The sequence below is a fragment of the Vanellus vanellus genome, assembly GCF_965231255.1.
Source record: "Vanellus vanellus genome assembly, contig: HAP1_SCAFFOLD_29, whole genome shotgun sequence".
NCBI lineage: Eukaryota > Metazoa > Chordata > Aves > Charadriiformes > Charadriidae > Vanellus > Vanellus vanellus.
In genome coordinates, this window is record NW_028127296.1 from 1,327,752 (window position 1) to 1,353,059 (window position 25,308).

Here is a 25,308-nt window from a genome sequence, read left to right on the forward strand (position 1 = left end):
TGTCGCTGACCCGTCAGCGGGGTGTTAGCAGAGCTGATGCCCGCAGCAGCTGAGGGTCGGCATGATCCCGGCATCGACAGAGCTCTGGAGCTGAGGAATGGGAGCGTGGCCCATTTCCATCACGGCTTGTGAGGGAAATAGTGCGGTTTGATATAGCCGGGGTGCGTAAACGGGGATTCCTCTTTGCACGTGTGCTTACAGGGTGCGCACACGTGTGTTACTTGGAGTGTTTCTTAATGCCTGTGAAGCTTTACGAGATTGGTTAATGAGCGTTGCTTTGCTGCGCAAGTGCAAAGTGTTATTTTCATGGAGAAACCAGCTCAGATGTTCCCTTTATTTTTCTTTTTTTAAAGGCAGAATGCCTATTTTAAAGCTTTCCTTGCAGGCAGAATGACATCTGCTTTTGAGGATTGTTTCTTTCCCTGCAGGGTGGGAAAATTCTATAGCCTGGCTAAGGCCGCAGAGGAAGAAAACTTGTCAGTTTCCTGGAGCAAACTGCAGTTTGGAGAGGGGGGTGGTTTGCCAGAGCGCCTTTTAGCACCTCGTCGGGCGCATTTCTTTTCCCTGGGGGGGGCTGAGGTTTAACATGGCCTTTTCATTTGCCTAGCTTTTGGTTGTATGAATTAATGGGTGTTTCAATGGGAACCACAAGACCTAATTTCTCAGTTGCCGTCTTAAAAACTGTGCAGGGACGGAAGTGGGACAGGGAGGTGACCGGAGTGAAACGCTGAAGGCTGTTAAGGCTGGAATAAGGAATGGCAGGGCTTGTTCTGGTCACCCAATATGACAATAAAAGGCCACAAGTTCCTCGTGGAGGTAAAGAACCGACAATCTGGGAGGGCGTTCAGGGATTTGCCTCATCGAAGGGTTTCCAGGGGAATACGGGGGTCACTCTCCATCTCATTCCTGGTGAGCTGCCTGCCTGTTAAGACCGTTACTGCATTATAACCACAGAGACAGGCCCTGAGTTTAGGTTTGGGAAGCCATTAGCTAATTTTGTGGTTAATGCTTTTTTCTTGTAGAGTGAGTCTGTGACTTGGTTCTCTCTGCTGAAGATGAGACACGTCCTTCCCTCTGCTTTGGCAATGGCCGCTTTCCTTGGGCACAGGGACCGCACACCCCTCTGGTCCTTTCTCTGTAAGTAAATTGTGGCTGTGCTGCCTTCCTGCCCGGCCTGGGGAGCTTGTCCTTTACTGAATGAGAAAGCAAGTTTTTCCCTGGAAGGAAAAAAAGAGATTTAAAAATCTCTGTCCTTCTGTGCAGCACTGCCATCCCAATGTAGCCTCGGCAGAGGCACCTTTCCTCCAGCGCTGGAACCATGGCAGGGAAGGGACCTGCTATATTGTTAGATGGATGAATTTTATTGTTCTTTGGCAAGAAATGAATATGGTGACAATCGTTACCCAGTCCAGCCGGCCTTAGTGGTCAGCCCCCTCCTCCCTTTCCCTGTGGGAAGGCTCCGAGGATCTCCTGGGCTATAGGAACAGGCAGGCAGTAAGGATGCTGTGCTGGGAAGCTTTGACTGCCTTTGCTATCTTTCTCCTGTGAATGGAGAGATGGATCCTCAGCACTTTGGAGCTCACCTTCCCCAAACGCTGAGTTTGCCATTTGTTATCCACAAATGATGCGATTTTCTGTGCAGGAAACAGGATTTTTCAGAAATTCCAGCACGGTATGGGAAGAAAATGCTCCTGGAACTTTTAATGCAGGTCATTCCGTTTTGGTGTCGCAATTAAAAAGTGACGTCTGTAACTTTGAAACAAATATTTGTACATATTTGTCAATGGGTGCAATTCACGTAGTCGCTGGAAGGAGAAGGGATCTTAACCGCATTTCTGATTTTAGGCTGTATCCTGATAACGCCAGGGATTGATGTCCCGCTGGGGATTTTTCTCCAGTTCCCATCTTTTGCGGCTAATTGAGCGGCAGAGATTTTCCAGCTAGACAGGCAGTGAGCTCTACGGAGGGAATGCGAGTGCAGATCTAACGTTGACTGTGATTAAACTATATTGTTAAACGACTCGTGCCTTGCAAAGAAAGTCTGGAAAAGTGAAAAAGGATGTGCCTTTCTCCTTTGGGATTGCTTTTGTGTCAGAGGGGATGGAAACAGCCCACCGGGCTTTTGCTCCGCTCCTGTCTTTGGCTTGGAAAAAGCCCGAAACGGCTCAATCCCTGTGGGGCCGACTGTGACCCAGGTGAGGGGCAGCTGTGCCAGGAGATCCGGAGGGTCCATCTCCACACCTTCCGTGTCCAGTGAGAGATTTCCCCGAAAAGAGGGAAGTTCTGGGAGAATGGGGAGTGGTGCAATGATGAGGGTGGCGAGGAAGGCTAAAGGATGGTCTTGATGATTTTTACCGTGAGCGGGTTTTTTCATATATCTTTTGGGCAGAATGGCCGGGGACTTTGTGTTTAGGCCGATGAAGGTCAACTCTAAAATCCGCATTGGGCCATGAGTTCCAGCCCAGCGGTCAGAATAACTGCAAACCCTGGGGAAAGGGGGCTGAGGAGCGGGTGCGTGGTTGGTTCGGCGCCGGGGCTCTGCCAGCCGTCGCTGTTGCCGTTGACCTTCTCCCTGTGGATCGGCCACTTCTCCCACTGCCCCACAGCACTGCGGAGGGTCATGGAGGGTTATTTTTGGCTGGAGTATACCCCTGTGCTGGCCAGAAATGGCCAGTGCTAGCCCAGGCTGGGCTTGCCACTCAGGCTGACCTCATGATGCCGGTTGCCGGCCTCCCGCCTTCTACACAACATTCCGACGGTGGTCTTGGCCCACCGTTGCAGCTCTTCTGCTGCTGGCTGTCGGTCTCAGAGTGAACTTTGCGAGTTTGCTCAGGCTTTTGAGGAAGGAAGCGGCAATTTTCTTGCCCGATGGGGCGCAAAAGGGCTCACGTGGTGGAACGGTAATGCTGTTGGTGGCGAGAAGGGGCTGTGGGAGTTGTCAGAGGGCAGTTGGTGATGCTGTGCTGGGAAATAACTGCCATACCTGACATGTCCCCTCCTTCGAAGCGGGTGCGTGCTATCGTGCTGTTCCCAGCTCTGCTTTCTCACCTCCTCTGCCTTAACAATTTCAGTCATGTCAACATTGGCAGCGACTTTCAGGCCGAGATCCCAGACCTGCAGGACAGATCCCGGTTGGAAGAGGAGGAGGAGGGAGCGTCGCTAGTGTGGAAGCCCTGGGGAGACATCGCAACGAACCTGGAAACAAAGGACAGAGGTTTCTCTTAACGCTTTTCTTGTCAGTTCCTCCCCGAGATACTAAGGGTCGAAAACTGCACGTTTTCACAGCAGCTGTTTGTCCGTTGGGACCCTCTCCCTCCTTTCCTTGACTGCCTTCGTGGCTGGTAGCACCCGAGGGTGCTCAGATCTGATGGGACAGTGAACAGATAACTGGTGGCACTCTCAGTCGCGTCCTCTGGGAGAGACGGTCAGAGGTGTTTGTAGCTGTCCCACCTCAACTGCAGCGACCTCGGGAGAGGGGAGATCTGTCTCTGGAGCTTCTGGTCCCAAAGCTGCTCTGAAGGGAGAGAGAGCGATAGTGGATAACCTGCCTTTTTTGCAGTGGCTTTTCTGGGTCTCCAGTCTGTGTGCTCTGTTTGCCCTCGGCCTTGTATCGTACCTTTTCCTCTTTCTTGACGGGAACTGACTTTCTGTTGTTTTTTGTTGCATTTCTAGTGACAAATCTGCTCAATTTCGCCTGCTCCAATGTGGTGCCGGGGGGAAGAGCCAACCTGGAGCACGCCTTGCACCGCCTGCATGAAGCTTTGGTAAGAAGCAGCTATTGTCGAATTCCTGCTGGAGTAGGGCAGACTTTGGTACTGGGGTGAGCTGGGAGTCGCTCCCGAGTTTTCTGTTCCGCAGGCTCCAGTCCCTTTGCTAAAGGGGCAGAGTTCTTGCGTGCTGCCTGTTGGCCGCCCTCTGCATTAAGGTCTTGTGGGATGACAGACCCTGTGTATCAATAAGAGCTTGTTGTGTCTCTTGTCAATTCTGACAATTTGGAGAATAGAAGTCCTCCTACTCCTGCAGGCAGCTCTGCCTGCAGCAGGGACGAGCCCAGAAGGACTCCAGCAGCAAGCAGTGGCTGTTGGGGTGCCACAGCTTGGTCCCCGGAGATCTGCGCAGGTTCTGGTTTCTTAAAACACATCAGTGTGGATTGAGGAAATATTCCCATCGACTGCCGTGGGCGGAGGTGACCCCGACGCGCTGTTGCTGAGCATCGACTGAGCACCGTCTTCCTACAGTGGGCTGAAGAGTTGAGGTCCCTCCTGAGGGGGAATCTAAGTCTTGTTCTCTGAACTCCTGCAGGAGGGTCTGGAGATGTTGCTGTCTGGGGCACCTCAGCGACCTGAATCCCATCCCCTGGCTGATTATCATTACGCAGGTAAAGTGGAAGCAGAGCTTGTTGCTTCTCCAGGAATGCGAGCGGGTACTGCCGTTCCCTTTGTTCTGATTGAAAGAAGTGATTTTTAAAAACGTGCGAGCAACGGTTCATGTTCTTCGGGGCAGGGAAAATAGTTGTTTTAATCTGTTCCGGGGGTCTTTTGGCATGGGGAGTGCCTTGTCCCTGTGTTCCAGCCCATTGCTGTCCTGTACAGTGATGCCCCACGCTGCTGTACGCTCCTCCTTTTGCATGCCGGCTTCACGGCAGCTCTGCTGGCAGCCATAACTGCTCGTGCTAACGAACTCCCTGCGGCATTGGCTAATCACTTTCCACAGGAGGAGAGATGTGGATGTGTGATGAATAACTTGTGCGGATTTCAGGTAGGCTGCGAGTGGTCTAATCATTTGCACGTGGCTGTTTCTTCCCAGGCTCAGACACTTGGACGCCCCTGGAGGAGCAGTTGTTTAAAGAGGCTTTTTATGTGCATAAGAAGGATTTCCACCTGATCCAGAAGAAGGTAAAGCCGTTAGACCAAGGCGGGTTGCGGGTTGTTAGTGTGGAGGGGAGTTTTAACCCAGAAAAGTCATCTTTTGAACGGCGTGTCGGAATCCTGTCCTTGGGATGCAGCTTCATGCTAAAAAGACACCGGTACGAAACATAATTTTCCTAATGTGTAATTACCAAAGAAATTGAATCTCTCCGGTACAAAATATGGGAAATATTAAAAGAATAATGACACATTCCACTGACCATCGGCGTATAACGTACAGTTCTGCCCTCCCAAGGCTTCTTTACGGCCCTTTCAGAAGAAGGGGGCTCCTTTTCGGCCTGATCTCACCTGTTCATTGTGCTGTGGGGACTGCAGACAGAGGGGGGGACAGACAAAGAGCACTGGATAGATTTGTTGTGGGTCTGTGCCTTCAGTGTTTTCCTGCAGTATTTCCCTCATCGATCGCTTCTGTTTTTTTCCTGACAGATTCAGACGAAGACCGTGGCCCAGTGTGTGGAATATTACTACACCTGGAAAAAACACGTCAGGTTTGGCGCCACCCGACCAGGACAGACAGCCAAAAGGCTCCAGCGAGGCACGGATGAGGTGGAGGCGGCTGAAGAGAAGGTAAGAGAACTGCCGGGGGTGGGTGCGAGATGCCCCATGGACGCATTGTCTCGGGCTCTGGGAAACGATCCCCTTCGCATTAAACTTGCTTCTGATGATTTTCGGGGATGTTTCATGACGTCCCAGTGCTCCGTCACAGGAACTGCCGGTGATCCGCCTCTGTGTGGGTCTTGCCAAAATGTTCCTTGCCAGGAAGCAGAAATGTGGCTCACAGAAATACATATTATTTAGGGGTTTTTTTTGATGGCAGCCACTGGGTAAGCATGTCACTTCAGTTCTCAGTAATTCTACTGTTCTGCTGAGGACAGTAGAAATAATATGGTTTTTCTTTCACCATCTGTCTTTGCACCCCATCCTCCCCGTCGAATTTCAGCATTGTTTTGGCTGTTTTAGCGTTTGGAGGAGCTCAGCGGGGCAGGCTGGGGCTGATAGAACGCATTCCACCCAGCACACAAATAAACCCCTCACTGCCTGGGCCGTTTGGGGATGTTTCCAGCCAGTTTTTCGCTTTAGCTGTCCCCCTTGCTGAGGAGCAGGAGAAATGAGCACAAGCTGTCTGGTTTACAGGCTGGTTGCAGCCCAAAGAAGAGGCGCCGGCTTGGGCCCACCAAGAAGCAGAAGAGCAGCGAAAAGACGCCCCGTGGCACAGGCAGTCCCTCCCGCCATCCCGGGGACGCTCCGCGTGGGGCTGGGGGCGCAGGCGATGCAGCTGGGTTTCCCTGCGGGCAGTGTGGAAGGTGAGCTGCTCGCTTTTTCTTCTTGAAACTCACTGCTTTGGGCTCAAACAGATGGAAACTCTCCGAGATGGCTGGGGGGGAGCAGAACTAAGGGCAGCTGGAGGATTCCCCCTGTCCCGCCGCCACCTGCTGCTTTTGTTGGACTTTTAGCTGAAACCGCTGTGTTTTCCTGTGCCTTTGAAGGCCTCACGGTCTCTTCCCTGAGGTGTTGGGGCACCTGTCCCATGCCGCACATGGCCACGTGTTGTCACCACCATTTGTTTAATAGCCGCTTTTCCTCTGCGCCTGTTGGAGCAACGAACCTGTCGGGATTGTTCCTGCTCAGTTCCATCCTCCTCCCGTCTCCCCTGCACTCGGGGCTCCTCCGTCTCCCGCTGACTGCAGCCACAACGGTTTCTCTCTCTCTCTTTGAAGGCCCTTTCCTCCCATTACAGGCCTGGGGCGGTTCATCTCCTTGGGCGAGAATCCCAGCGTTTCTCCTTTGTTTGGCTGAGAAAAAGGTTCCACTGAAGTTCCTTCTTGCGGTTTGCGGCCCGAGGTCTCCCGCGCTGCAGTCGCTCGTGCCAAGCGACATTGCTCGTGCCACGCAGAGCCACTCGAGTTTCAGTCCGACCCGATTTTGATCCATCGTGATGTTAATTCTCCTATTTTAATCCCCAATGATCTGCCGTGTTTAACCAACGAGGTCCCACCCAGCCGGGGGTACCGGCAGAGACTGTGTGGCACCACGCAGCAAAACGCACAAGAAACTCACAAAATTAGAAGTAATGAAACGTCATCTAACAAATTTTTTTTTCTTAGAAAAGGAGTTAAAAATCCCCGTTTGTTTTTTCCCTTCCAGGGTGTTTGGGACAGTCAACGGGAGGAACGCGCATGTGAAATACCATCGCCCACGGGAGGATCGGAAGGCCCTGGGGACGTCTTCAAAGGGCGGCGAAGTCGGCAGAAGCCCAGAGGGTGACCTCCTCCCGTTGGCAACTGGGCAACTGCCGGTGCAGCCCAGCAACCAGGTCCCTTTCCACCACTAAGAAAACCCCACCCACCATCTCTCGCCTCCAGCAGCGCCTGAGCTCTGCGGAGGGTCCACCACCACGAGGTCACCCCCGCTCCAGAAAGACCCAGAAGATAAGAACAGCAGAGAATAAGGTATTGTATTTAATAGTGTTTCCCCCTTAGGTGATAGTGACGTGTAGATTTTCGGTCTTAGTTAGGCATCTTTTAGCTCTTAGTTTTAGGCTTTAGTGTTGTTCTGATAGGAGTAAGGTTTGTTGTTCTTCTGAGAGGAGTAAGGTTTTTTTTTTATGTGTTCTCCTCAATTTATTAAATTGAGCTGTTGAACGTTCAAGTCCTGGGGCTGCTCTTGCTGGGTTTGAGCCAGAAATAATCGAAGCCGTCAAAACCCGTTCTGTGCGGTTGGTGGTACGAAGCAAAGGAGAACCTGGGCCTGCGCCACACAGTGCTGTTCCCGGGTTGGTTTTCCCACTGGAGAGCGCAGCGGCACTGCCATGACAAAGCCGGCAGCAGGATTGGGGCGGGTGAAGGCATTGGATGTCTGCGAGGCCTCTTGGTTATTTGCCAGAGTCGGCGTTGGCCTTTCGTGCTGCGCTGTAGCGCCCATCGGTGTTTGTTTGCACAAATAACGCAGCGTTTGGCAGTGACAATGGTGGTTGGGTTAGTTCAGGGAATGACATCTAAAGAAGGGGGCTGGTCTCTGCTGGCGGTGTACCGGGAGGGAGAAAAGGTTTACTTTTCGTTGCCAGGCCACCTGATTTTCATGGCTTTGGTTTTTTGTTTTTTGTTTTTTTTTGTTTGTTTTGTTTTGGTTTGGTTTTTTTTTTGTGTGGCTGAATATTCCCACCCGGTTGAAGCAAATCTGTATTTTGGTTCTGTTTTGTCTTTAAAGTATTGATCTTCAGGTCTGGGCCATGGTAAACTTCTTTCCCCGAAGCGCCCGCTTTGCAGAGCGGGTACGAACATTCTCCTTTTGTTTCCCATCACTTGTATTTATAAAAAAACTACCCTAAAAGTCAGAAGAGGCATCGGCGTGTTCACACCTCTTCCCTAAGCCTGCTCCTCACTGCCGGTGCTGCCCAAGCGATGCCAAAAAGGCGGGAGTTTGGGAAAAATACCCGGCACCCTATCTAACTGTGGTGTCCAAAACCCCGCGGGTCGATTTAACCCCCCACTGACCCAGGGAAGGGCTCCACGTGCCAGTTCCTGTTCCAAGTCTTGTTGCTGTTTCACATTGATTCTAAAAAATCAGAATGTGGATGCAAGAACAGAATTTGGACCAGATTCTCCGGCACCAGGACAGTGCACCGATGCTCCAGGGCGCTTTCCCCAGCAGCGAAGGCCTGGTCTGGCAAGAGGGCGGTGGCGGGGATGGCGAGGTACTGCCGGCTCAGCCGCCCCACGGCCGGGAAGCGATGCTCGTTCTTCTTCCACCAGCTGGTGCTGCGCTTGCAGAGGGGCTCCAGGATGTAGTTTTCCAGTTGCTGGTGGATCTCGGGCATGCTCTCCATCGGGTCCTACCCCAGAAGGATGTCGTAGCTACTCTGAGACGGGGCGCTGGCGCATGGGTCCTTGCGAGCAGGCAGCTGGCTGCCGGCATCTGCGCCCGTGGCTTTGGAATCTGAGTTTGGCACCCCAGACTGGGTGGCAGATGGGGACTGGTGGTTGCAAACCCACAACAGCGTGGTTCTCACTGGCTGGTGCAACTCGCTTCTCAGGCTGGGGCTGAGAAACTGCATCTCCTTGAAGCGCGGGTCCAAAACAGAGGCGATAACTGCTGGGCTTTCGAGCACTTTCTCGAATGCAGTTCCCTTCAGTTTGGAAGACGGCAGAACACGGAGAATGGCATTACACGCGATCTCCTCCTTGGTGTATTGATTGGACAGGGAATCAGCCAAAAGAGAAAATAAGAAAAATTAATTTGTTTTCTACTTGGATGGCAGAAATCTACGAGAGGCAATAGAAGTCGGATGGTTGAACAAAATCTTGCATGGCTTTGAGTTTGCCCTGAGCTGACAGCTGCAAAGCCTATTGTGAAACCTACTCATTTTTGTGATCGTAGTGATTTTTGTTTGTGTTTTGTTTGGATGTCTTAAGAGTATCATTATCAAGCAATTATCTCCCCCCCAGCCCCGCCATGCCCACCAGCAGCAACGGGCCGATGGGATCCTCAGCTGTCAGGTGGGGGGCAGCGGCACCAGGGCAGGGAGGGCGATGCCTGGTACCCCCGGGCGGGCCATGCCGACGGTGTGGCTGGAGAATGCTCCATGGCTGCTCACTGCGGCATTTCTCATGGCTCTGGGGAAACACGTTGGGAGCAGGGGGTGGGGGTGAATGGGGGAGGCAAAGCATCTGCAAGGGGCTGTGAGGGCCATGGAAAGGGGAGTGAAGGGCATCTGCAAGGTTGGAGGGGGTAAGGAGGGTGGTAGGTGTCTAAAATAGGGTGCTGGGGGTGTGCAAGGAGGGGGGACAGCAGGCCGCTGAAAGGGGGTGTAAGGCATCAGCAAGGCATCTGCAAGGCAGAGGGGTGGGGGCTCAAAGGGGGAGGCGAGGGGTACCCAAGTTGGGTGCGGGAGGGATGTGAGGAGGGGAGGAAGGCACCTGGGCAATGCCTGTTGGGGGTCTCCCCACCAGACCCCCCCTCCTCCGCATCTCGATGTGACCCCCTGGTGATGCTGTGGCCCTTCAGAGCAGGGGGACAAAGGCCACTGTCCCCACAGAGCCCCATGCCACCCGGTCACCTCAGCTATTGTCCCACCGGGCGCTTGCACGGATGCGCCCGGTGTTGGGGTGCAGGCAGGAGGTGGCTGGGTGGTCCCCCCCTCTTTCTGCATCTCCTTGGCCCGGGGGAGGGCCTGTCCGCCCCCCCGCTGCACCCATGGGACCCAGCTGCAGGAGGTGCTCTCGGGGGCAAACGAGAGGTGGGGAATTAATTAATCTGCCCTGAAATTACAGCTCACGGGAAAGACTGAGAGGAATTTGCGTCTCCGCCAGCAAGGGAAGACGGTCACGTCCTGGTGATGCTCAGCTGTGACCTGCGTGTGTCCCCCCCTCACAGCCCCACTTTGGGGCTCTGGAGATGTGTCCTCTCCCGGGTCCAGTCCCCGTCACAGCCCAAATCCTGGCTCAGGAGCCGGAGGGGTCCCTGCAGGGGATGGTGCTGACCCCCACGATAGCAAAGGAGGGAGCCACAGGACCGGTGGCTTCGTCTGGGTAGGATGGAGATGGAGAGGGGCGAGGAGGGGGGTCTCCTGCTCCACCACTAGAGCAGCTCCCCCAGTTTGGCCCCTCATCCCCTTATAACACTGGGATCAGTGTTATTAATTACACTTTGCGCGAGATTAATTACATCAATCCTCCCTCCTGCTGCTGGTGGCCAGTCCAGCTTGCGAGTGACGGAATGAGGGGGCTGAGATGGGAAGTTTGCCTGCTCGTGCGATGCTTTTGGCCTCCCCCGGCACCGGGAGGACTCAAAGCCGGACCTGAACCTCTGCTTTGTGCTTTTCCTCATCCTCAATTACACCAAAGCTTCCCCAGGGAAAGATTTTTCTTTCTAACTGGAGGAGTTGCACTGAGACAGGTAAACTGAGGCAGGACAGTCAAAAGTCCCTCTCTCTCCTGCTGGGACAAAAAAAACCCTGCAGCAAAATAATAATTTGGAGAAGTTTTCTTGAGAGGGAACAACACTCTCTGCTCCGAAAGTCAAAAGTGAGCTTGCCATCCCCTTTCCCAGCCCAGTTTCGATGATTTGATGTTTTCCAGGCGCCTGGCAGCAGCGGAGAAGGACAAAGAGGGAAGGCGAAGTGTCTGCAAGTGCTGGTACCCATCCTGGGATGGGATAATTTGCTTTCTGGAGGCATCTCTCCATCCTGCTCCATCCCATCCCAAGCCCACGCGTCCACAGATCCCATAGACTTATTAAATCCTTAAATCCTCCAGCGATTTCCTCAATGAAATAACCTTTCTGAGTCCATTTGGGTGTCTTAATCGGGAAAAAGAGGGTTTTGAGTGGCACCGTTTCCTTCGGTGGCATCTCTGTGCGAGGTTTGCCGCGATTTCTGCTGCAACAACTGGGGAAGGGCGATGGGATTCTCGGAGTGTCTTGCCACGGACCCGCTTGGCTTCTTTCTCCTGTATTTGCGCCTGAAGCTTTAATACTAAATAATAAAAAAGCAGCAGAGATCTGAGCTTGGATCCCGATGGGATTTTAACGGATTAGACCTCATTGTCACCCTCCTTCGCTGTGTTATTTTACATCCCATGTCACCTTTCAGGGCGAGCCGGGGCTGTCAACCTTTGTGCTGAGCAGCGCCGGGGAGGAAGTTCATGACAGCAAATGAATCTGTAGGCTGGAAATGAGGGATTAGCTCCGCTCGGAACATAAAGTAGGGCTGGAGATAGCTGGCGGAAGCGAGGAGAGTAAAACATGGGGCTTCCCTGGACATTTCCGTACGGCGTAGGACTTGGTCTGGCTAACGAGGGTTTATGGAAGCCGCGAAGGGACGGAGGCTGTGCCGAAGGGAGACCTCCCTGAAACACCCTGATTTGATGCAGGAAATGTTGATGAAGATCAGGGCTGCCCCATAACGGGCATTTCCCCAACGGTTTGTGCCTCACGTGGTCTTTTGGCAGTTTGGGCTTTCAAATACACCCAAACACTGTGTAACACCTTTTGCCCTGCCGAGATGCAGCGTTTCCACCCCTTTTCTCTATTCTGGAGAGTTTTTCCTCAAAACAGAGCAGGTTTCTCCCCATCCGCTAAGTTTTCCAAGCGGGATCAGTATTGGGGTGTATAGCTTTAAATAACTGCCGGGGTCACCCTGAACATTCCGATCCCAGCAACGGTCGCTGTTTATGTGCTGGAGATGGTGCAGACTGGGAGTCACTGGGCTGCAGTCGGAGGGTTTGGTCCTCTGATTGATCTGGAGGCTCAGTTATCCCCCAAAACCGGTGACCGACTTGAGGATGAAGCAGGAGGAGCGTCCCAAAATGACACTTCTGGAAGAGTTACAGGTGGGAGGGCTGTGCCGAGGGTCTGCGCATCCCCCAAAAAGGGGGGGAGACTTCCCAAAATCCCAGTGGCATGTCGCCAGAGCAGGGAAGGATGCGGGGGGACGATGCTTTGTGCCCTGCCGGGGGCAGGTTTAACATCGTGGGTGGGAGCACGGAGCCAAAATGGTTTCTGAGAGAGAAGCAGACTTTCCCCATGTTGCTCGGGGGGGATTTGGGGAGCTGTGATGCCCAAATCGCTCCGTTTATTCCCACTCTGACACCCCTGTAACACACTCAAGCTCGCCGTTGTATTTAAATTGCGATTTTATTTCAATTGTGATTGTATCTAAGTTGCGATTTAATTTAAACAGTGATTTAATTCAAATTGGGGTTTTATTTCGGTGGTGATTTTACTTAAATTGTGATTTAATTCAAATTGGTGTTTTACTTAAGTAATGATTTTACTAAAATTGCCATTTAAAGCGATTTGATTAAGCCCCTTTTGTCCCGTGCCTTTTCTGAGGATGGGGTTTGGGTTTTTGAGTTTTTTTTCCGGTAAATCTGGAGGGGAGTAGACGCATTGCTAAGAAGGGACGGAGGGTGGTGGAGATCGGCGTGGGAGAGAGGACGGGAAAGCCACAGGCGCGTCATAATCCGGCTGCCGGGTGACGCGGGCGAGTGCCGGGAGGTGGCGGGGAGGTCGCAGCAAGTCGGCTTTGAAATTAGTACTCGGGGGCCAGAAAAAACTCATTCCCAGATGGGAACGTTTGTTCCTTTTGCTCATTAAATTAACTGGTGAGCGGGAGGTGTGAGCTTCCCGAGTGTCGCTGCTGCGCGGCAGCAGATGATGCCATTCAGTCGAAGCAGGGATTTGGGGGATAAAAAGCAGATTTCTGGTGTTTTGCTCTTCTCTAAAGAGAAGGGTTTCCTGGAGGCCCTTTCAAAGTTGCAGTTGCGACTCGAGTGTGAGACGTGGTTGGGTTTTTATTTCTTTGAGCGTGGTGATCCCGGTGATGCCCTTCCCCAGCCCAGGGGCAAGGGGAGAAGAGAACGCCTGTAATTCTCCTTCAGCTTTTAAGGCACAGATGCTCTTTGTGCAGCGCTGGCAGTGGTATTTCAGGCAAGGAGGGCATTAGCTGTTAGTCTTTGGCTTTTCTTTTGAGGAGAAAAACGCAGTTTTGTGTGGAAAGCAGGCTTGCAGCAAGAGAAGCCCGAGCCTGGTTGGGCTGAAGTCGAAGCTTCACCCTTGCAGATTCTTGAGGGCCTTTGGAGGTTGATGGTGGCCATGTCTTGTGGCCAAGTGCCATCTAGTGAGTCCTGCAGGTATCACGTTTGGAGAATGAAACTGGCTGTGCTCAAAAGTGTGGAGTTGGGTTCCCCCACCCCACCCCACTCCACCCCCAGTTTGGAAATCCCTTTTTTAATTTTAATTTTTCGAAAGGAACCACAAGAACGAAGCAGGAGGTTTGGTTTTGGTTTGAAACACTCAACTCTCTCCCCTTTTAGTAAATCCTTCCAGACTCACGGTGTATACAATACAGGTGACATTACAGGTGGTTTTATTTGGGTATGGGAATAAAAACCTCCAAGTCCGTGTTTTTAGGGCTGTGCCTGGAGGAGGAGACACGCAGAGGTGTGATGCTCTTGGGCTCACGTGGCCGCAGGGATGGGTGATGACTGGGAGGACGTAAGGGAGCTCTCCTCACCTGGTCCCAACTTGTATCTTCTTCTCCTCACTAAACAGAGACACGACGAGGAGGCGGTGATTGACCAGGGAAGAACGAGCACCGCTGTCACTATTCACTATGAGAAGGAGGAGCTGGAAGGTGAGTCGGGAGAGGTGCCACCAGCCCCACGCGTTTTTCCGTCGCGCTAAGTCCCTGCCGCGTCCTGTGCTCAGCGTATGCATCACCTGCAGCGAAACGTGGCGTGCTTCTAAATAAACAAGCACAGTTATTTTCACATTGTTTTAATATTATGGCTTTTAGACAGAGGGGAAAAAGCCCCCATGGCATCTGCGGTGTGAGCGTTGGCCACAGAGCTTGGTAGTTCCCAGCTTGTTTTCTCAGAGGCTGCTCTTGGCTTGGAGAGGTCAGGAGAATAATTTGATGGCTGCAGACACAGGGCTGTGATTTTCTTTTTTTTTTGTTCCAGACTTCATTATCACAGGACTGATTGGATCTCCTCTTGTTGCCTTGTGCCATACAAAGATTTTAAAAATAATTACCTTCTGTCGCTGCTTAATGAGCAGGTCTGAGTGTTGTCCAGCCAAAGCTGGAATTTTAGACAAGGGTTGATATTTTCAGGGCACTTTTAGGTGACCCGGAGCCATCGCTTGTTGTTGCTCTGTTGTTGCAAAGTTAGAGTAAAACAGGCTTGGAAAAAAGGATGTCTCTGACATTCAGGGATGCAGTGAAACTAAAATGAAGAGAAGTTGGTGTTTCCTCCTGGGATGGATGCGCTGGTTTAATCGTGGCAGCGGCGTCAACCGTCTCCGCAATATCGAGAGTGATGCAAACACTGCTTTTTTCGCAGGCCACCGCACCCTGTCTGTGGGCGTGCGGATGCCGCTGGTGAGGGAAAGCCACCGGCGCCACCGGCACCACCGACCCCACCGCCAGAAGCATCGGAAGAAGGAACGGGAGAAGGACTGTGCCCCAATGGAGCAGGGCTACCACTGTAAGTCCCGCCGCAGTGTTCACGAGCCTTCTCGGGGCTGCGTGGGTGCCGGGGTCCTCTGCAAGCAGGTCTGTGTGGCTGATTTGTGTGGTTTGCTGTTCTTCTGAGGGAAAGTGGCATTATTTGGGAGGCAGTTGAAGGCATAATGGATTGAGGCTGGTCTTCCGTAGAGGGATCCTGCCTTTAAAAATGGAAACGTGGGGAAGGAAAGTGGCCCGTCCTTATGCAGAGGTGCAATAGATGCTTCTCCTTCTCCGTGGCTCTGTGCAAGCCTGGCCAGACCTGGGGGAGAGGGGCTAGCCCAATATTTAGGGCTGAACTGGTGCCGATCGATGGCCACTTTGCGTGTGAGCGTGACGGGTCGAATGCAGGTGTGGTAACGGGATTTATCTTCTGCCCCCAGACACCCCATCCCAGCGGGTGCAGTTCATCCTCAGCACCGAGGAGGACGAGCAGCATGTTCCCCACCACTTGTTCACCGAGCTGGATGAGATCTTCCTGAAGGCGGGTGAAGATGCCGAGTGGAAGGAAACGGCAAGGTAAATCCCTGCCGCCGGCTGCAGTGGCGGCCGTGGGCTCTGCCTTCCGCTCTCTGGAACGCGAAGCTTTTGCAGCTGCAGGTGCCGATGCGCGGAGCCTTCTCCTCTTGCCGCCCCGTAGCTGCACCGAAGGGGTTGCAGAGCTGAGGCTGTTTTCTTGCAACGGGGCTGATCGTGCCCAATGTCCGCAGGTGGCTGAAGTTTGAGGAGGACGTGGAAGATGGTGGCGAGCGCTGGAGCAAGCCCTACGTGGCCACGCTGTCCTTGCACAGCCTCTTTGAGCTGCGGAGCTGCATCAGCAACGGGATGGTGCTGCTGGACGTTTGTGCCAACAGCATCGAAGAGATCGCAGGTACTGAGCACGCTGTGTCCCGCCGGGAACGGCTGAGCTCAATTTGCCGCGGTGCCCTTCACTCCCGTATCAAACCCTGCCCCAATGGCACATCCTTTTCCAGAAGTCGCGCGGTGTTTTTAAATCGTGGGTTGCTTTTTGGATGTAGACTGGGTGTACAACAGTCACATCAGCTTTTTCTCCCAGTATGGGAGCCTTTTGAAAGCAATTTGTGGGGTCAGAGAGGCGATTAGAGAATATTCTCTGGCCAGAAAGGAGTGTCAGGGCTTGGCAGGCTGCTCTCAGAAACATGGAGTCTGCGTAAGAGCTGAACCTCCTTAAATAAGCTACTTACTACAAGCTGTTTCCTCCCGTTCTTTGTTTTGTTTTTTTCCTATTGCCTTAACATCCAGGATTTAAGAGCTTTAAAGGCAGAGTTTATATGGCAGGTGACCAAGCAGCATATTTCTGTGGGGAAGATAATTGAAGTTAATTGAAAAAGCGGCTTTGGAGAAATTATCTTTGACTGGCAGGTCTCCATTCAGCCCTTGCAAGAGCTGGAGAAATCGGAGCCGTTCTTAGCACGTTTCTCCCTGTGTTTGGCAAATTGCAGTCGATGGGCAAAGGAAACTCTGGGAAAGCCTGTGCTAGAGATTGCTTATAATTTGTTGAAATGTGTCGAGTCTAGAGAGTCTGTCTAGAAACGCCAGATTGGGCAAAAAAATGTCATTATCTAGGATGGGGAATAATTATCTGAGCGGAGTGATGAATAAGCACTTTGATGATGGCTTTTAGCAAAAGAGAATTCTTCCTTTCGCTGCAAAGGCTGAACTGCGTTAAAACGTCTTGCTAAGCAAGGCTGAGCCCGCGTTAGGGTATCCTGCGTGGCGCAGCCTTCGCCGGGGGCTTGAGGGGTCGGGGCTTGGGGACTTTCTGCTCTGACGGCTTCGTTTCCCGTTGCCATCTCCAGATATGATCCTGGGCCAGCAAGAGCAGTCCGCGGGGTTTGATGAGCGCATGCGGGTGAAAGTTCGAGAAGTGCTTTTGAAGAAGCATCACCATCAGAACGAGAAGAAAAGAAACAACCTTCTCCCCATCGTCTGCTCATTTGCTGACATGAGCAAGAAGCAGTTAGACGTCCTTCCCCTCGACAAGCCAGGTGAGGGTTCCTGCAGGGTTTGGTACCCGGTGAGGGTTTCTGCCAGGCTTTGGCACCAGGTGAAGGTTTCTGCAGGGCTTTGGCCCCATTAGACTTCTCCCGGCAAAGGAGAAGTGTCCCGATTGCTCCTTGCCTGTCTTTCTCAGTGTCTTTCTTTCTCCTCCCAACCCAAACACTCATTCCTCATCCATCTCCCACCACTGCAGAAGCTAAAAATGGGGTGAACCGTGACAGCCATGCGATGGATCTAAGCAAGGTGAGACACTCGTAGCTTTCTTATGCTTTTAGGCCAGATTTGCTCTTGCAAACTTGGCTGCAGAGTGTTCTGCAGAGTGCTGTGGGCTTTGCTTTTGGGGTAATGGCCTGAAAATCCCTTGTCGTGCCCAGGCGGAGCTGCGCTTCATGAAGAAAATTCCCACCGGGGCTGAAGCGTGCAACGTGCTCGTAGGAGAGCTGGATTTCCTTCGCCAGCCCATCGTGGCATTTGTCCGCCTGACCCCGGCTGTCCTCCTCTCGGGCATGACGGAAGTTCCCATCCCAACGAGGTCTGAATGAGAAGCGCAAAGTTTTTATTTAAAAAAAACCCACCACAACAAAACACCAAATTGCACGTATCAGTTGGGTGTCTCGAGAACACAGCCAGTGGGAGCAAGCACGTTTCTCCCACCCACATCTCCGTGCTTTCATTCCTCCCTTCCCTGCTGGAGCTTTTAAACCCATTGGCCAATTTTAATGAAAGTTGGCCCCAAACTCAAATTTGCATTTGGTTTTGATGCGTTTCAAATTCATCACCGGAGTCAGTGAGCCTACACGTCCCCCCTGGAGCCACGCTCTGGGCTGGGAGCTCCCAGGGATTTCCTTGGGCGCCCTTTGAGTGAGGCCATGTTCTTCTCTCTCATTTTGGTTTTCTTGCCTAGGTTCCTGTTTGTTTTGCTTGGACCAGGAGGAAAAGCACATCAGTACCACGAGATCGGCAGGTCCATGGCTACTATCATGACAGATGAGGTGTGACAAGATAAGAGATATCTCCGGGTCATTTTTTTGGGCTTTCTTCACCTCTCCCTGTCTCTGTAGTAGTGAGGAAGAGGGTTTGTTGTCTCTCTTAGCTGCCTGCAGGAGGCTAAAATCCCACCTGGGCTGCAGCCCGCGCCTCATCCTTCTCCCCAGGGTCCCCAGCACGCTGTCCCCAGTGGTGGCATTGCCAGGGCCAGTGAAACTTCTCTTGAAGCAGAAGGCTGTGGTGTGCCATGGGGGACGGGAGCCTGGTGGAGATGGTTACAAATACTGTGATGCACAGATTTTTGCTTTGGGGGGAATATTTCCTGCCACTTCCAACAGGCGATTTGGGGGAAATGACCTTGCATTTAGCCAAGAGCTTATTGCACTGGTTAGGACATCCGAGATGGGTCATGCTCTCACCAGGTTGTCTCCTACGGCAGGTTTTCCACGACGTTGCCTATAAAGCCAAGAACCGGGCTGACCTGGTGGCTGGCATCGATGAGTTTCTGGATCAGGTCATGGTTTTGCCGCCAGGAGAGTGGGATCCCTCCATACGAATTGAGCCCCCGAAAAACGTCCCTTCGCAGGTGGGTGCTGCGGCAGAAGGAGGCACGAGGGGGATGGGCAGGAGGGCAGCACGGCTGGGGGTGCTGCTCAGGGGCCCAAATTCATAGGTCACGTACCCAGCCCAAAAAGCAAAACAAGCCAGTGGCTGCAAAGACATATCTTTATCTTATTTCCATTTTAACAGGAAAAAAGGAAGGTGCCAGAAGCTCTCGATGACAGCGCTTCTCACAGCAAGCCGGAGAAGCACAGCGGTCCTGAACTGGAGCGGACAGGAAGGTGTGAACTGAAATAGTTTGGTGGGGTGTTTTTCTGTTTGCCCCTAAAATCTGAGCGCACACCTCCCTTCTAGCAGAGTTTTGGGGTTAACTGGGTCAGTGAAGGGGCTCCAGGTTCCCAGCTTGGTCCCCTGGGCTGGGCGGGTGGGAGATTTGGGCAGCTGGGCTGAGCCGCAGCATGGTTGCACACAGGTTTTCTTGCTTTGGGGTGGAAGCAGATGTGTAAGTACCTCCAGGTAGAGCTCTGCTGCTTCTCAAAGTGAGGGACTGTTGCAATAAGAGGGGACGGGCTCTCAGGTTTGGTCTCCTTTTCTTTTTGTTGGAGGGTTTTTTCATATGCCTCAGTTTCTACTGGGGCTAAAATGGGAGAAGGAGACTTCTTTTTAGCAATGGAAGTTACTCTGTGCTTGTGATTGTCCTTCCTCAGCCAAGAAAACTTAACGCTGTCTTCCACGAAAATGGTTTGGTTTTTTTTTTTCCTTCCTCCAGGCTCTTTGGAGGTTTGATCCGGGATGTGAAGCGAAAAGCCCCCTGGTTCTGGAGTGACTTTCGGGATGGTCTGAGTCTGCAGTGTCTGGCGTCCTTCCTCTTCCTCTACTGTGCCTGCATGTCCCCCATCATCACCTTCGGGGGACTGCTGGGGGAGGCGACCAACGGCCACATAGTGAGCACCTCTCTCTGTTGGGTGGCACGGGGGAGGACAAAACTCATGCAAAAGTCCTTGCTGCAGTGAATTTGCACTTGTTTTTTTCCCCCTAATGATTTAATTACTCGCTGCTGCCTCTCTTCCCCGGACAGAGTGCCATGGAGTCGCTGCTGGGCGCATCCATGACCGGCGTGGTGTATTCCCTCTTTGCTGGCCAACCTCTCACCATCCTCGGCAGCACCGGCCCCGTCCTCGTGTTCGAGAAGATCCTCTACAAATTCTGCAAGTAAGGCTGGCTGCTGCGGCCAGGTGCTGCGAGCGCCTTTGGAAGAAGGCAGGGATGGAGAAAAGATGTTTTTCTTAGTGGTAGTTGGTAGATTGAAGTTGTCTTCTGTGTCACAGACATCACGCGCTGCTGCTTTAGTATGTGACGGTGCAGGAGCCCTTGGTCTCTGAAGGATGGATGGGTGGTTCGGGGTTTTTAGGGTTAAAGTGAAAGAGCAGGAGGAGGAGAAACCACAAGGATGTGGATGCCCGAGCTTGGCTGCAAAGGGAAGATGAGACAAATGACTCTGGTTTGGGAATGAGGGAAGATTTGCTTTCCTCTCAGTACAAACTCGGGCACTTTTTTGCATGATTTTTGCTGGAAGTGGAAATATATTTTACCCACATATCCAAAGAGTTTTCTGGTCCAATGTTTTGATGATTTTTGAGAAAGCAGGAGCTTTTCACGCGAAATGGATATTTTCCATGACAGTCTTTTTGTTGTGGCAACTGTGATGGGAGATTAACCCCCTTATTGCAATTAAATTTATTATGAAGCCCCAACTTGCTGGCAGCAGGTAACTGGGTGCAAACCCAGCCGGTTTCGCTGTTAGGGCATCGGGGTGATGTGGGAGAACACCACCTTCCACAACAGGGACCTGACCTCAATTAGCCTCCGAGGCATTAACACAAGGTCATTGTTAAATAAGGATAATTAAATAATTGGCCTCTCCTCCTGCGGGCCCACACCCTGCGCCGCAGCCCCGAGGCTGTCTGTCGTAGGACCGGAAACTGCATTCACCATCCACAGCCTTGACACGCTCCTGAATTGCTGCCGACTTTCCCCGAAGGAAGGCACGGCTCGGAGCCTCTTGCTGCCCTCTCCACCCTGCGTTTTCTTTTGCTTTCCCAGGGACTACGCGCTCTCTTATCTCTCTCTCCGGGCATGCATTGGTCTGTGGACCGCCTTCTTCTGCATAGTGCTGGTGGCCACTGATGCTAGCTCTTTGGTGTGCTACATCACCCGCTTCACCGAAGAAGCCTTCGCCTCCCTCATCTGCATCATCTTCATCTATGAGGCTCTGGAGAAGCTGAGTCACCTGCGAGAGACCTACCCTGTGCACACGCACAGCAAGCTGGACTTCCTCACCATCTCCTAGTGGGTTTCTTCCTCCTAAAGTGCCGCTGCCCCTTGGCAGGAGCTCAGGGCTGCACCTCCATCGCCTTCCCCTCACCCCTGTCTTGGCTTCTCTCCTCCCAGCTGTAAGTGTGAGGCACCGACCCATCCCAGCAACGAAACCCTGCAGTTCTGGGAGAGCAACAAGATCAATGTGTCTGGCATCACCTGGGAGAACCTCACGGTGACTGTAAGTGCCCCGAGTCACTGCTTCCTTGTGCCGCGGCCGCGGGGTCCAGGGGCACTGGCCTGGTGCAAAGCTCAGAGCCCTTCAGGTGATGGTGGGCTTCAACTTGTGCCAGTGCTGCTCTGAAAAGTCATTACTTCAGTGTGTTTAACCTCCTTGGGCCTGGGAAGGAGAGTCCACCTCTCCACCTCATCCCCGACATGGTGGGCAATAACTGTTATCCTCAGGACAGTGGTTCTGTCTGGGAGCAAGGTTCAGTGGGTGCTTTGGTTATTGGAGAAGTTGGAGGACTTCAGTTCATGCTTGAAGGCTGTAATTAGCTTCCTTAATTGGTTCCTAGTAACTCCAGGCCTTGCTTTCTTACTCAGCGCTGTCTGAAGGTACGTGCATAAACTTGCATGTCTGAGCAGCCCCTTGGGCCGTTGTTGCTGGAAGCAGAGCTCAGGCACAGGGTGGGACGCTCTTATGGACATCTTCACCCCCCTTGGCCGTGTCCTGTGAGCCCGCCCCTGGGAAGGGACAATTTGTCTCTTCTCCTTTCGTGTCACTGTTGTCTTAGCCCTCCTTCCCCGTTCCCTCTTTCACTCTCCCCAAGAGTTCCCAGTGTTTCCTTCCCCTCTGGTGTCTTCTTCAGCCACGGTTACCTGCTGTTCAAGCAGAGGATGTGCCATAGGTCTGTGGTACAGTGTCCCATCACATCTCCTCTCTCCGCTGTCTGTGTAGTTCCATGTGTCACTTATTCAGCTGCTGTTGATCGTTAAATATAAATCTCCGCTAGCTGCAGCAGTCCCGAGGTCACAGATCTTGGAGCAAGATCCTCCAAACCCCCTAGTTATCCGAGGTTTCCTTGACGCATGTGCACTACCTTTGTGTCCTGATGCTCTGTTTCCCCAGGAATGTCAGTATTTGCATGGAGAGTTTCGTGGACCTGCCTGTGGACACGATGGCCCCTACACGCCCGATGTCCTCTTCTGGTGCTGCATCCTCTTCTTCTCCACCTTTGTCCTGTCGGGCTTATTGAAGAAGTTTAAAACCAGCCGCTACTTCCCGACCAGAGTAGGTAGAAGACGGTGGCCAGCAGCAGTCTCCACACTCATTTCCCAAAATGGCTTTCCCGGAGCACTAAGCAGTGTTTGCCACCGCTTGGTCAAACTGGGAAATATTGGACCTTGAAGGCCAAACTTGGATGTCTCTCACTCATTTCCAGGAGTGCAAAACGATCGTAGCGTTTCCCACCTGCCTCGCGACCTGCCCCGGAGTGGTTTTTTCCCCAGGCAGTGGGAAATCGGTCTTCCAAAGTTGGTTGTTTGTTGTATTTTCATTTGTGGTTTTTTTCACCTTGTGTGCCCAAGGGGAAAGTTGATTCAAATCAGGAACTGCCATAGAAAAAGACACAAAAGACACTGTTTCTTCCTTTTGAGGAGCAAATGATGCCTCAGTGCCTTATTCCCATTGTAGCTGTGAGTGCAGCTGTAGTGGCAGACGTCTGTTTCGTTATTTTTTAATATTTATTGGCTTTTTTTTAAGTTTGAATTTAAAACACCCTTTTCCACCTAATTAAACTTTTTTTATTGCCTGACCAGATCTTGCAGGTACAAACACAGCAACACTATCCAAACGAGGGATTTGGCTGCATCTTCTCAGAGTGGTGGGAATTTGTTAACCAGCCTTAATGCTGTTGATGTCTTTAACTTTTCCATCTCATGGTATGGCCCCGTTTGTGCTGTCCCTTTCAGCTCTGCTTTCTTGCCCCAGGTACGGTCCGCAGTAAGTGACTTTGGTGTCTTCCTCACCATCGTCGTCATGGTGCTCATTGACTTCCTGGTTGGGATCCCGTCGCCGAAGCTCCACGTCCCCCACATGTTCAAGGTAATGGGGTGTTTTGGTGTGGAGCCACTTTCGGCCCTTGGGGATGCCACAGGGTGATGCTGGGACAGGACAGGGCTGAGTCTGGGGATGCTGGTGGTGTTACCATCTCCTCTTCCACCTCCGAATGCATCGTTTCCTTCTGGAAAGAAGACGCCAGCCCCAAAACTTGATACCTACAGAAGTATCTATAGGTGCTTGCGACGAGGACGCTGGCACTGCTGAACCCCGTAGGAGAGGGTGACATGAAGGCAGGGCCAGGAGATGAGGCGGCACAGCGATGGAGAGGAAAATCAAAGCCAGTGAAGTGGCTGGGCTGGGAGTTGATCCTGATGTGTGTTTTGGCTTTGTTGCAGCCTACCAGAGACGACCGCGGGTGGTTGGTCAACCCCATAGGGCCCAACCCTTGGTGGACGGTGTTGGCCGCGCCCATCCCAGCTCTGCTCTGCACCATCTTGATATTCATGGACCAGCAGATCACGGCTGTCATTGTCAACAGGAAGGAGCACAAGCTGAAGGTAAGGGGCTGCAAGAGCTGACCCCATCCCCACCCCACTCTGGGCTGCAGGTGTGGGGAGAAGCTCCTATGCCAAGTGCTTTGTGAAGGCGTTGGTTTGGGACAATGTCAGGCTGTGTGGCAGGATGCTCTGCTGGATTAGTGATGTCACAGGGAGCAAATGAGGGGAGTTCAGATGAGCAATCTTTTGGAGGAACAAATTAATTTTCGAGCACTATAGAAGCGTGTTTTTGTTTCAAAACGCCAGCAGGAGCTGGGGGAACGAACTGTTTTGACGCACTGCCAGGGATAACTCAGGGTCACATCTTGCTTACAAGCAGTAGAAATTTCTTTATGAATGAAAATAGTCTGTTTGTTTGTGTGTTTGTTTGAGAAGTAGCTATTGCACAAACCTCCCAAATCCACTTGGTCTGAACTCCTGCCAGATTTTCATGCAAGGTGCTTGCGCAAAGACTGGATCCATCCTTATTTTTGCCAATTCTTCTCTTAAATTTTCAAGAGGGTGACTTGCGCCCAAGTAGGGTTTGAGTCTGAGCCGCGACGTTGTCCTCACTCTTGTGCTGTGGGATGCTCTGTTCCTTGTTTTGCTGCCCACAGAAAGGATGCGGGTACCACCTGGACCTTTTCATGGTGGCCGTGATGCTCGGGGTGTGCTCCGTGATGGGGCTGCCCTGGTTTGTGGCTGCGACTGTCCTGTCCATCACCCACGTGAATAGCCTCAAAGTGGAGTCTGGCTGCTCAGCTCCAGGAGAACAACCCAAGTTTCTGGGGATACGAGAGCAGAGAGTCACCGGCTTGATGATCTTTGTGCTCATGGGCTGCTCTGTCTTCTTCACTTCGGTGTTAAAGGTAAGAGGAAAATGCAAAACGCCCAACAAGCGTGAGCTTTTTGGAGGTTTGACAAAAACCATCCCCTCCCTCCAGGCCTGAGTAGGTGTGGAGCAGAGGAGGAGGCGATCCCAAACCTTGAGGCTTGGCCCACAGTGGGAACCAGCCTCAGTTACCCTTTCCAGCCCTTCACACCCCAGTTTGGTGTCCTCGAGGCAAGCGAGCAGGACAACTGCTTTAATTCCCAGGTGTCTCTCAGGCCCACCTGTGTTTATGGGTTACGATGAAGCGGATTCAGACCAGTACACTGCTCTCTTTCAAGCAGGCAGCACCTTATGGGATGCAATTGGCTCCCCCAAATGCCTCCCAACAGCCTTTCCCAGTAGCTAAACACACCAAAATCATCCCCATGGGCTTCCTTGTGTGCTCCTCCCACAAAGTCACCACAGCTCTAGGCTAAAAGGAGGCACTTCGCTTTTGCGTGTTGCCACAAAAATGTGTAGAAATGTTCTTCTCCCATCACAGAACGTGGTGTACAGTTTCATTGGTGAAATGACCTATTTTCCTCCAACCTTTCAGGAAAATAGGATTATTCTAATGAAACGTAACTCAGAAGCTCAGCCTAAAGCAGAGCATTCACTCACTCACTCGCACGCACAAAACCTCTACGTGTTGAGAGCTGAAACATCTCTAACCCTGTGGAAACTGGAAAGCTTTAGGCAATTTTAGGCAGTGCCTCTAGAAGAGAGCAGTAATACTGAAAAAGCAATTAAAAAAATAAATTATTTCATTCATTTTTTTTAATTTCCCAGTTTATACCCATGCCTGTGCTGTACGGTGTCTTTCTCTACATGGGTGTGTCGTCGCTCAGAGGGATTCAGGTATGGACTCTTACAGCGTGCAGCTCCCTGCTGTGTCATCTCCAGAGAAGCAGGAAAAAAGCAGTGGTGTGGGAGAAAACCTCCTCAAAAGCAGGCAGTGAAAGTATTTTGTATAAGGAGAAGATTGGTGGGGGCACAGGAGGTACGTAGGGCGGGAG

General features: G+C 52.2%; 1 protein-coding gene across 1 annotated transcript in view; it reads left to right on the forward strand.

Annotated features, from left to right (window-relative positions):
• Positions 1–25,308, forward strand: part of LOC309685378 (electroneutral sodium bicarbonate exchanger 1-like) — a gene marked incomplete at both ends in the record, with an annotated part of 42,679 nt that overhangs the window by 11,918 nt on the left and 5,453 nt on the right. The window contains 15 exons of the mRNA XM_082501150.1: positions 15,318–15,453; positions 15,645–15,805; positions 16,755–16,894; positions 17,337–17,488; positions 17,861–17,948; positions 18,383–18,523; positions 19,281–19,448; positions 19,583–19,716; positions 20,608–20,853; positions 20,956–21,061; positions 21,953–22,114; positions 22,814–22,927; positions 23,281–23,442; positions 24,039–24,290; positions 25,082–25,150. Coding sequence (XP_082357276.1) covers positions 15,318–15,453; positions 15,645–15,805; positions 16,755–16,894; positions 17,337–17,488; positions 17,861–17,948; positions 18,383–18,523; positions 19,281–19,448; positions 19,583–19,716; positions 20,608–20,853; positions 20,956–21,061; positions 21,953–22,114; positions 22,814–22,927; positions 23,281–23,442; positions 24,039–24,290; positions 25,082–25,150 — 2,231 coding nt within the window. The remainder of the gene's footprint in view (positions 1–15,317; positions 15,454–15,644; positions 15,806–16,754; positions 16,895–17,336; positions 17,489–17,860; positions 17,949–18,382; positions 18,524–19,280; positions 19,449–19,582; positions 19,717–20,607; positions 20,854–20,955; positions 21,062–21,952; positions 22,115–22,813; positions 22,928–23,280; positions 23,443–24,038; positions 24,291–25,081; positions 25,151–25,308) is intronic.